We start from the raw sequence: 12,329 nt of genomic DNA on the forward strand, positions 1-12,329 counted from the left end.
CGTTCTGCACCTGCCAGCCGAGGTTGGTGCCATCCCCTCCAGCTCCCCAGCTTCTCCTCGGGAGCCGCACACCGTGTCCGTGGCACAGCCCAGAGCTGCAGCAGGTGCCCGCCCAGCTCCGGGGGCTCTTCTCCCCTTTGGCCTCCCCAGAGCAGGACGCACATGTGCCAGGGTGAGCTCTGAAGGACGCAGCGCCCAGCTGAGGTGCAGCCAGCCCCGGGGAGCCCTGGCAGCAGCAGCCTGGGGCTGCACAGGGGTGTCTGCCGGGCTCCCCGGCCAGCCTGGCTGAGCTGTGCCCTGCTGCAGCCAGCTGCGGCTCTGGGAGCTCCTGCCTGCCCCGTGCTTTCTGCAAAACACCCGCTGCTATTTTCTCAGCTGGAAGAAGCGATGTGCATCGCTCCGGCACGGAAGACTTGTGCAGCCAAGGCTCTGTGTGTGCGTGAAGGGAAGGTGGAGCAGCCCTCGGGCAGGGCACACACGGGAGCCCGGAGCACGCTGCCCTTGGCTGTGGGGTGCTGCAGCACGGGGCACCCATGCAGGGCTGCTGCCCCAGATGCAGCTCCGGGGCTGGGCAGGCCCTGCTCTGAAGGCATCTCTGGGCAGAGGTTCACCAAGGGACGGCACAGCTTCAGGCACCTGCCGGGGCGAGTCATCTCTCCTGGTTTGGCAGGTGATGGGTTTTGGTCTCCATCTTCTGAACTTCTCATTTGTGCTGGTGTGGGTCGGGATGGGCACAACACCGGGGGATCGCTGTGTGCACGGCAAGGGGCAGGAGAGCAGCAGCTTTCCCAGGAGGCGGCAGCGGGAAGGCTTCTGCTGGAGCACCCCGAGCCACTTGCTTATTCCACCCGTGTAAAATGACCGAGCAGGAGCTGCTGCGGCTGCCCTGGCGGGCTGCAGAGGCTGGGGAGAGGCTTTAGGAGGCTTTTCCCGAAGCCGTGGCCGCGCTGTGAGCCCGCGGGGTCGCCAGGGGGCAGTGGCTGCCCGGCAGCGCCCGGGGCTCTTCCCTCTTCCTTCCCCGGCACTTCTGTGGGGCTTTGCTCCGCGAATCCCTCCACAGGGAACCCACGAGCCGGGGGACGATGGACACGGGAGAGTCCTGGCTTATGTGCAGCCAGATCTCACCTTGTCTCGATTGTCTTTGTTTGTTTGTTTTTGTTTTTTAATATAAGTTTGGGTTTGTTCTCTCCTCTCTCCTCCTCACTTCTCACTTCTCTCTCGGTTTCTCTCTCTCCTTTTTTTTTTTTTTTTTTTTTTTTTATTTTTTTTTTCGGACTGCTGCAAGACACTCATTTTGAGGCTGCTGGCAGCTGAACAGAAGAGGGAAAGCACCATCGCCTCTCCAGGCCCACTGATTTGTTTCTTTGTCCCCCTTTTCCCCTTCAGCCCCTGCAGCAGTTTCTTTGCTGCACACGGCTGTGCCGTGATGGTGTCTCTCACAGTGCAGCCACAAGCTTTCAGAACTCAGCAAGGCTGATTCTACAGACAGAGCCACCCTGCTAAATATTAACAAACAAGCTTAGTCTTCCCTTGGCCTTGATGCAGGCAATAATGAGACTGCATCTTCCAGGGCATGATTCAGAGTGGGAATCTAATATGGTCTGAATGGCTCCCCAGGGACTTTCTTGCCACTGATGATGTAGAGAACCTAATCTTCTACCCTAGGCTGTTGGGAGAGACAATGTAAGCATCTCCCTTGCATGCTGTAATGGTTGGTTTCAGCCCAGCTGCTGGTGAGTAATTGCCGAGCGTGCCAGCAGGCACACACCTCCTGTTGGAGCACGTATCCCCACCATCCAGGGCAGTGGCACAGCCAAAGAGCCACTGTGCCCACATTACCACAGAGGCAAAGGGCAGCACACTGCAACAAGAGTGAGAAAATCAGCTGAACAGTGCACAGAGACCCTCACCAAACAATCCTTGAGCACTTAAATTGAAATCCAGCTGTCCATGGGCCTCTTACAGATATTGCTGTGGGAGCAGGGTGGGGCATGGCACTGCTGTGACTGCAGTCACAAAGGCAGAAGCACACTGGGCACAATCTGTCCTCTGGTGTCGTAGGGACCCTTCAGGCTTTGGCTTCAATGCTACAGCTACACAGCCACTGGATAGCAACCACCCTCAGTGATGTCTCAGTGCTCACCCTGGACCTGTAGCTGCAGGTCCCTTGTCCTGCCCCAATTCCTGTATCTCCTGCCCCCTAATCCCACAAAGTCTTTCCTTTACTCACCTGTGGCCCCAGGCACCTGGCTTACTCCATGAAGGCAGAGCTGATGTTCTTAAGAGTAAAACATACGGCACTAGGAGTGTTCACAAGGAAGTCAAAACTTTTTAACAAAACCAGTCCATAGCAAAAGCTATGTGCTCAGGACAATTCTGCCATGGGTCACAGAGAGGCAAAACAGCTCAGGACCCAGAAACCTCCAGCTGGAGCCTGGCAGGCAGAGAGAGCTGTTTGCCAGACCTCCCTGGCACAGGCACTGCCCACAGGGGCCAGGCAGGGCAGCCCTGCAGGGCCTGCCACGCTCCCCACTAGCCCCACACAGCAAATGACAACAGGTACACATTCCACAGCTCAGCAAATCAGAAGGGCAAACAGCCCCAAGCTCTGACTCGGTGCAGGGCTGGGCTGCCCACATGGTTTTCCCATGGAGAAACAACTTGGGAAGAGGCAGAGTGGGAGGCCAGGTCCTGCAATCCTTCCCCCATGGCACAGGCAGCTGCCTTGCCATCAGGAAGGGGGCTTGCTAAGGCACACAGGACAGGAAGAACATGATGAGCAGAACACCCTTCACAGGCTCCATTTGGACATTTGCCAAGTTTTATTGCGTCCAGGTAAGTTTCATGCCAGGGACTGCTAGTTTCAGCACACTTAGGACTAGCAGCAGAGAAGGGCATGCACGTCTTCAGAGGTCCAGCCAGGCTTGCAAAACACAGCTGGAAGCTCGTAATGGATCCCTGCCCTGAAAACTTTGTGCTTGCATATGAAGCATTCCAATATCCAAAGATGAAATTCCAGAGGGTATGGGTGGAGGGCAAAAGGGAGAGCAGCAGCTTGGGATTCCTCACTCACTGAAACCCTTGCTGTAACCTAAGCAATGCAGAGGTTCCCCACTCCAGCAGTGGATCACAGCAGTCAGAAATTACAACCATATTTGAAGTCTACCTGTTCAATGGAAACTGAAATCTTATTTTACGTGATCCAATTTGCTCATCTAGAGACAGAATCCATCAGCTGAAACAGCAAGTTCTCACAGCTGTTCTAGCAGCACTTCTCTCTTTTGAGAACAACATACTAATTTTTAATACCACATTCAGGCAATCCCCAGCTGCCAGAGTGCAACCAGGGTGCTGTTACCTCTGGATATTGGTATCTGAAGTCAACTAATTGTTTGGGAAAAGCAACAGTGACCAAAGCCAAAGAAATCAGGCAGACACTCCCTACCCCAATAAACCAGCTCCCAAGGGAAGTTGGGGCAGCCTCTCCTTTTAAGGCATTTGTGGGGTTTTCTTTCCACTTTCCACACTCCTAAGCATCCTCCCCCAACCATAACCCATAACAACTGTAAGACAGAGCCATGGGCAGAAACCACTGATGAAGCTGGGCTGTTAATGTGGTGGTCCATGAACAGACTGAAGTCCCCAGCTGATGGACACCACTCCCATTCCCTTCAGAACAGTCACCCCACTAGCACTGAGCTGTTTCTTACTTCAAATCCTTGGAAGAAAAACTGAGATGCAGAGGAGGAGGAAATGGCTTTGCTAGGGGAGAGGATGCCCAGGCTGATGCACAAAGCCTTTTGTGCAAGGCTATTTCCCAAGTGTGGATGCCAAAGGGCAGCACTGACCCTTCCAAGCACACATTCCTTCCCTCCAGCAGGACGCGGAACCTGGGGCACTATTGGGTGCCCCACTTAGAAACAAAATAAGGAAATCTGATGAAAAGGCAGAAAAGAGCCATGCCAAAGGCTGAAGACTTTGCAATTCAGCAAGAGGCTTATGGAGCTGACCTGCTGTATCTGACAGAAAGGCAGCAGACGGATGTGTGATGGAACCTTGGACCACACCCCCTCAAGCCACAGATTCTGTAGGGACAGAAAACTGCACCTATGGGCAAAGGTGACACTAAGCTCTGGCTGCTCAGAGGAGAACACTTCCAAGAAGGCACACAGGGAGGAAAATAAGTTGTTTGAGAATTCAGTGTAATTTTCAGTTTTGGCTTTTATTTTCATTCACTTCAACAACAAGGCGATCCAGAACACACCGAGGTCTTGGTGCAGGCAACACTGTCATTGCTACAAGCATTGGCAGATTCTCAGCTCAATTAAGCCATAACACTTCGATGCATCAAAACAAAACAAAATCACAGCTCTACAGGGGAGGGCAAAAGCTACAGCAGTTCAAACTCACTTGACGATTCCAGTTACATCGAAGTGGGATCCATAGTGGCATACAGTAGAAAGAAGGTTTTCACAGCATATATTTTGATCATTAGTGATGCAGCAGAAAAGCTCCATCTCACTGCTGAGTTGAAAAGCAGATACTGAAGTTCTTGTACTCTGGGCACAGCATTAACTGCATTAACCTTTATAGTCAGAAGCTCCCTAGATCCTAAAAATGACTGTGTCTTTTGCATCAATGTATGTACAATACTGAAGCAGCTCAGGACTACACAACGGAGATGCAAAACCTGGGAGGTGAGAAGGGCACAGCCTAATTCACCTCCAGGGATTTGTAAAGTATCTGCACTAACACTTCCCCCACATTGACATTGCCCTGCTGAATAAATCATTGCATCAAGTCAAGAGCAGAATGACTTGCTTCTTTTGTACCATATAGAAAAAAAATAAAGACATAGTAAGTTCTCACACTGAGCATGTTAAATACTTTGAAATCTAGGACACTGATCTTTGAAGTGTTACAAAATAAAATGATACAACAGGCTTTCAGTATGCACTCCCTCCCCCCTCAACTGCAAAGTAACACAGTAATCTCAGTATGAAAAATACAAATATATTCATCCAGTGTCTGGTTGTTTGTTACACGATTTGTAACAGTAAGCCCTCTGCATAAAAATAATAATTAAAAAACAGAAAAACAAACAACATTTTATTGTGGTTCTGTCAGACCCAGTAGCCCAAGAAGAAATAAAAATTGTCGCGTTATGCGGTAGGAAAACAAAAAATTACACATACAAAAAAAATATTTATATACAGACTTTACAGTGTAACCATCTGGCATTACCATTTATAGCTAACCAAAACAGGCTTGCACAGCTACCAAAAGGCAGTCTTTGAATGCAACACAGACCTGGCACAACAGACAGATGGAGGACGCTAACCACATTGGACTTGAATGAAATGCGTGGCACAGAGCAGGGCCCACAAACAGCCACTGCATTGAAACAGGAATATTCAGCTGTAGCAAGGTAGGATAACAAGCTGTTTAAACTGCTTTTTTCATCTTTCCCCAGGAAAAAAAAAAAAAAAAAAAAAAAAAAAAAAAAAAGTCAGGCTTACTGTTAAAAAGAACAAGCTGACTTGAAAGCAGCTGTGCTGAGCCTTGCTCCTCAGCTTAGATTTGATTTGTACATCTTAGAGTCTCACTACCTTGGCCAGTAAAAATGTGAAAATACACACTGTTCAGTTACTTGTCCACAGGACCTCTGGCAGTCAGAGGAAATGCCGCAGAGCACAACTGTGGTAGAACCAGTAAAGAAAAAAAACAGAGAAAAATCAATTTCTCATGTAAACATGGCTTATTGCAGTAACAACACTCATAGTACCAGGAACTGGTCCTTGTTTTAAGGCAGCTGGTGGTTATTTTTTCAGTCTCCACTTCCAGTTGCTTGTCACTTAACCTATGGCAACAAACACAACAGGTTCCAACCCATTACAGATATATCTAAAGACAGGTCTACTTAACTTGGGAAGAAACCAATCAAGCCTGGTCTAAACAAAAGGTTGTCTGAGTTTAGGATAGCTGAAGCCCTACAAACCAGCTCTCACTCCTCCATTTAACTGGAGGCTGGGTGGGCAAATCCTTATGCTAAACTAGCCAGGCTGCATGCATGGCAAAGCCTAATTCTATAGCTTAAATGTCAGTAGTATTACAGCATGGTTAAAAGTGAGGTGGGGTCAGAGTTCAAGAGTGACCAGTAGCTTTATTTACATTTCCAAGCCTGAATGGACCAAACCAGGACATACATGTGAATGTATATCCAAAACAAGAAGAGACAGCAGGCTTGGTTTTCCCGAGAAGGTGAGGGAAAAGTAGGATACAGGTGCTGTAAGCGCTGGCCTGCCCAGCAAAGTGCATGTGCTGTCTCCGCTGGAGAATATTACACATGAACAGAGCACTCAGCTCCAGGGCAAGAGGCTGTTTAAGTGCAACATTCAGCAGACCGATTCCCATTTATTTTTCATATAAACTATCAGTTCAGGGTTGAATTGCTTTGGGGTTTTTGCGTTTGGTTTTGCTGATGGGGTGTGTTCTGTTACTTGGGGGTTTTTATTTATTTTTTTTGGCTTTTTAGAACTTTATTTTAACCTTCCTGCTTTTCAAAGTGGGATCGCTGGGCGAGAGAAACATGTTTGCAGGTCAGGGCACCCACAAGGTGTGTGAAGATTCAAAAGGCAAGAAAAGAATCCCTCTCCCCAAAGGAAAACACATAACAAGCTGGCCTTCTCAAGAAGGCCAGTGGTTGTCAAGGAAATACTACCCGCCTTCCCCCTTCGCTCAGCTCTTCCCCTTGCGAGAGCTGCGGTGGAGGCTGCAGTCCAGGAGCACGACCTAGACAGCACCCAGGGCATGACCTAGCAGGAGTGAGCAAGAAGGTTCCCTCTGCCCTCCATCCGGGGGTGCAGTACCAAGCAGAAGGAAGACAAATGAAGGGCTGAGCAGTTCATGGCCGGGGCGGGGCAGAGGGGGGCCCGCGGGTCTCACTCCCCCTCCTCTTTGATGCGTTGCTGTTTGTTGCGGCGGGCATCCATGTCGAAGTTGAAGTCGTTCCACTCGTCGCGGGGCGGGAAGGAGATGGTTTGCCGCAGCGTGAAGCGCACGGCGTCGATGACCCGCTCCCCGCGCGTCTCGCTCGAGCCCACGCTCACCGTGGAGGCGCCGCTGGGGGTGCGCAGCAGGTGGGGAGGGGAGGAGAAGTCGTGGAGCTGCCGGTGGTCCAGGATGCCCTTCCAGATGGCATGGCGGAACTGCTCCGGGATCTTAAGGCTCACCAGATCCTGCAAGGCAAGGTGCGGGGCTTAGCAGGGGAATCACGGGGAAAGCTGGGCTCCAGGAGTGAACACAGGCTCTGAGCCACCAAAAACCACCACAGCTGCTAAAACCCAGGTGGCCACGATGCACTGCTCCTAGAAGTGGTGGATCACTCTAGACCAGGCATGTGTGGCCGTGAGGCAGAACTGGACTGTTTTGAAGGCACAAAGTCTTATTTTTAAGTTGGACAAAACACTTGTTCATGCATAAGACATGGTGACCTAAAGCTAAAAGCTTAACTGGACCACAAGGCCTCCAAAGGCAACCTCAGGGAGATCTGCTGGCTGTCAGTGGTGGGTGATGCTGGGCTGCTGAAGGTCAATGGCTTTGAAAATTCCCATGTTTATTTCAAAGCCTGCAAAAGGATTTTAGAATCCAAGCCTGAGCTCCAGTATTTAGAGATCCAGGTGTATCTCTATAGGAACTGTCTTAATTACTTGAACATAACCAAATTTAATAACAGACACATAGCCTTAGAAAACCTGTATTTTGAGGCCCCATCATTTCTGTGCAAAATCTGGGATACACAGTATCAGCTTCCGAAAAAATTAGCAACCAACTTCAGTTAATTTGGGTCAGCTTTTCTAATTAGAACAGCAGCAGAAGGAAGGCTAAGGAGCAAAAGCACCACAGTCTCCCAAAGTCTTGTGGAAAAAAAATGGGACAGCCAGCTCGGAAGAGAGCAATGGCCCTGGAGAGGAAGCAGCAGCCCTGCAGCAAAAGCCATGCAAGAGTAAAAAAGGGAAAACAACAAACAGGGATGAGACACCAGTGGCAAGGGAAGATGATTAAGGTACGGCCAGAAAACAGAAGCAGGGAGGGAAAAATGCAGACCACTTCTGGAGAGCCTACTTGTCTGCAGGCGAGTGAGGTGTAAACTGAAACCGAGCCTTGCAGAATTAACCGGTGCGTGGGCTGGGGCCACTTCAGGGGCTCAGACAGGTTGGGGAAGGGGAGACATTCTTTCTCTGTGCCAGGCAAGGCAGTTACAGTGCTGGCCCCAAGTCCAGCTTCTCTTCACCTCACAACATCTCTTCTCTACGTGCAACAACCTTAAATCAAACTAATTGTGTAAAAATAAAAGTATACTGAGTCTGGATTTCTGACCTGTTCCTAAAACAGGGCCAAGAGAGCAAACAAAGGAAATGGTGAGGAGTTACTTACATCCATGGAGTAATGCTCAATCTGATAGATGGTGGTCAGCCCCTGGGTCGTGAAATAATCCACACAGGATGAGCAGCCCAACCTCGCTAAGAAGCTGCAGAGGAGGAAGGAAGGAAGGAGAGAGAAAATAGGATCACCCTGGCTGCAACAGCCCAAACCACAGAAAAACCAAACACTCAGCCAACCTGCAGCAACAGGAAACAAAGCTTTCACCCTTGGCTTGACCTCCTCCAAGACATCCCAGGCCAGCAAGCCACATCGCTGCCACATCAAACAAACGAGGGAGTCCTTCAGCTCAGCACCCAGCAGACAGCCCTCACGGCAGCATCTTGCCTTAGTCAAGAGCCAGTGCTGCACAGCCTGGGTCTTGAGGCAGGAGGGCTCACACAGACCCTCCTGCCAGGGCATCTCACCCAGAAGGTGGCTGAGCCCATGGCAGCCTGGTGCATGCACAGAGGGCTTCAGCAAGGCATGGGGTCTAGGGCTGACATGTCATGCACTGCCAATCAGCACATTCTTCCCTAAGTGTAAAGGATTCCTCATTTATGGGCAGCATCTTTCAACTGGTTTGACCTCAAAGGGCAGAGGGGCTTCTGACCCCAGCCATGGCTTGTCAAGTGGCCAGAAGGGAAAAAAGAAAAACAAGAAATGTTTGCAAGACAGCCTGGCACCCTCAAACTTGATCAGTCCAACAGATGCTGCATCCCTCAGCTTTCCTGCAGTCCTAACGTCCCTGTTTCTCTCAGCTGCTCAGACACAGTGGGGATTTGAGGCTCAGTGCCCAGAGGGTGCCAGCCTCGGGACTGCCAAGGGCCCAGTGGGATCTGGTGCTCCAGGATCACTGAGGCTCCTGACCCAAGGGCTGTGCTCCCTCTGTGTGGGCAGTGTGCCAGGCAGCCTGCTCCCGCTCACCTGACGATGCTGCAGTCTGAGGGGTATGGAGGAGGGGGGGTGCAGTGGGACGTTGAAGGCATGGAGAGGGGAGGAGGCAGCGCCTGCGTGGGACTGAGGCCATTCATGTCCCCGGTCATGGCCATGTGGGTGCCCATCATGGGAACTGGAGGAGAGAAGGAGGAGCACATTGTTACCCAGGCATGCCCAGACCCCAGCTTCACCCCCAGCACAGCACCCAGGGACAGCACCCACACCTGAAGCAGCCTGAAATCCCCTGTAAAACCCTGCACAGGGTGAGCTCATGAGCAGTTTCAGGCAGGGCCAAGGACCAGATGACAGACAGTCCTTCTGGAGCTCTCCCCTCACAGGAGAAAGTGCCACCCTCACGTCACCTTCCCTCCCAGACAGCCTGGATAAAAACCCTGGCTTGCCCTGCCACAGGAGAGCAGCAGGACAGAGCCAGTAGAGTAACCTAATACAGCAGCCAAACAGCTTTGTTTTCTGAGACAGCAAGAGCAGCAGAAAGGGCTCAGCAACAGGTGTGGGCATGAGTCCAGCTGTTTTGAAATAAATTAAAAAACAAAACACCAACCAAAAAAAGCCCAAACAAAACTCAGCCCCCAGAACCATGTCTGTCATCCTGGATTTACAGGGCTGCTGAGCACATAGCAGCAGCCAGGAGGAAAAGAACTGTGAGATGTTTCATTTGAAATTAAGAACTGTCTTAATTGAACTGAGGGAGAAAAATGTTGCCAACATTTGCATCTCCTCTGCTGGGAAAGGAAGAAGAACCAGGTCTCAAAAGCCAGAGGACAGTGCAGCCAGGTAGATCTGCAGCATGAAGCAGCTCTGTTCACCCTGTGAGGCTCTCAGCAGGATGCTGAAGCCTTGCCCTGTGGCACACCAGCGAGCAATATTTATTTGGCTCTGTAGGTTTACAGCAAATGACTCCAGGCTCTCCAGCTTAACACTAGCCACATGGAGATGCCAAGTCTCCTTGTCCAGACTAGCAGGGAGCACGCAGGGAGCAGGAGAAGGAGGAGTAAGAGTTTCTTACTGTTGGTTCCCATGCTGTCGGGGATGGTGGTTGGGGTCAGGGCATTGCGCTGCTGGGGGTTGATGAGCTGGCTGACCGAGGGCAGCTTGTTCATGCTGTTCATTTTGCTGAGTGGTGGAGAGTTGGAGCCATAGGAGGACTGTGACTGCATGGAGGTCCTGCAAACCAAGGAGATGTTAGGACAGGGATCACAGCAGCTGGTTGCTGAGAGTGTGCACCCAAGGGGCTACATCGCCAGTGAAATCACTGACACCATAGGAATATCATAGATAAAGATCACTAGAGAATGAGACAACAGGAAATGAAAGGTTTCCCAGATATTCTCTGGACTTAAAAAAAAAAGCCAGCAAACACTTGCCAAGATTTAAAGAGTACTTTTAAGTTAAACTCTCCTTGTGGTCAAAGACTTTTTCACAGGAACAAGAACTGAGGAAACCATCTCAAACCATCCTAAATGCCCCTGAAACCTGACTGCAGAAACAGTTTTCAGATTGGGTCATGCTTATCACCTTGTTTTTCCAAAATTCCTAGTTATTCATATAATCAGGCCATTCTCAGGTGCCTATGTAACAGCCAGAGGCTCCTTGCTCAAGACAGATTCCATGCACCATTCCAGGGACCACTACTGAGATGGTCAGAGCTGCCTGGGATGCCGACAGGCAGCTTTTGCTGGTGTTAAGGCGAACCTGGTATCCAAACCCTGCAGGCTGCTTGCAAAGAGGATCAGGTTCCTGCTACCACCTGACAACAGCACTAGCCTCCCCTCAAGTCCATCCAGCCCCAAACTCCATCCAGCATATTCATGGAGTGGGCCCAGAGAGGCTTGCCAAAGCTCCCTGCTGCCCAGCCCCGAGGGTCCCAGCTGCAATCCTGCCATGTACATGATCTTCACTGCCAAGACTGGGCTGCATCTGAACGGCAGCCCAGCTCCCAGATCGAGTTACGGCTGTGGCATCCCATCTGGAGTGGGGTCTTATGTGGGATATGCAGAAAATTATCATTAAAGCCAGTCCAACAGCACAACTGGCACAGCACCCCCATGCCACAGGGGAGCAGGTTCTTCTCTCTCTGACACCAGGGCCATCTGTAGGACTGGGCAAAGGTTTGGGAAATGTGCCTGCTTCCCCACGCTTCCCAGGCACAAGTACCCTCAAGCCATGGTCACCCTGCAGAGCAGAGGTCACCCAGCTCGCTACAGAGCCCAGCACCCATATCACACTGACCCCATGGTGAATGTCCAAGGGCACATTCTCATCTTATTTCCCATTGGGAAACTTGTTCCCATCTGGGTATAACTGGTTACACCAATTCCTGGGAACTGGCTTTTCTTCTATGCAAACAGAGTAATTATTACTCCAAATAAGCAAAGTGTAAAAGGAAAGAAAAGGCTTATTCCTAGACAATTTATTAAAACCTTCAGCACTCAAGGTCAAGTTCCATACAATTACATTGTCTCCAGCTTCCTGCACTTTCAAGACTTGCAGTGGTGGGTGGAGAAAACATCTATGCTAACAGGCTAGAGTATCTAAGGCCCTGAAGAAATGTTACCTAATTACACAATTACAGGAGGTACAGAAGGGTGTGAACGGTCCTTTGGCAGTGAAGATGCAGGACAAGATCCAGCAAACTTCACAGACTCAAGGAAGTGGAAAGCACAAGAAGCTTCACAAATTAATATTAACAATGGCAGCAACTCCCAAGGGGAAGTGAAACCCAGCCATGAAGTTCAGACCCAACTCTTCAGAGTGAAGGGAATGATTCAGATCTGAGATTTCAATTCCCCCAATTATGAAAGCTGAGGCCAGCCATGAAATTCAAGTCAAGTTGACACTGTCCTTAGCCTAAAAGGCTTCTGGATTTAGGACCAATGCGTATTTCTACTTCATGGGTTCAGGCACTTAACTGAGCTTCAGCTGAAATTAATACACACATGAAGAGTCTC

The 12,329-nt window shown here is 50.3% G+C and overlaps 1 protein-coding gene across 2 annotated transcripts in view; it reads right to left on the bottom strand.

Annotated features, from left to right (window-relative positions):
• Positions 1–5,500: 5,500 nt before the first annotated feature.
• TP63 (tumor protein p63) overlaps positions 5,501–12,329 on the bottom strand; it is a 97,919-nt gene continuing 91,090 nt past the window's right edge. For both annotated transcript variants that reach the window (XM_058844374.1, XM_058844373.1), the window contains exons 11-14: positions 10,388–10,545; positions 9,349–9,493; positions 8,437–8,530; positions 5,501–7,238 (exon numbers count right to left, since the gene is read on the bottom strand). In XM_058844374.1, the coding sequence (XP_058700357.1) occupies positions 6,942–7,238; positions 8,437–8,530; positions 9,349–9,493; positions 10,388–10,545 (694 nt within the window). In that variant the 3' untranslated portion in view covers positions 5,501–6,941. The remainder of the gene's footprint in view (positions 7,239–8,436; positions 8,531–9,348; positions 9,494–10,387; positions 10,546–12,329) is intronic.

Source organism: Poecile atricapillus, chromosome 8 (genome assembly GCF_030490865.1).
Source record: "Poecile atricapillus isolate bPoeAtr1 chromosome 8, bPoeAtr1.hap1, whole genome shotgun sequence".
In the NCBI taxonomy this organism is placed as follows: Eukaryota; Metazoa; Chordata; class Aves; order Passeriformes; family Paridae; genus Poecile; species Poecile atricapillus.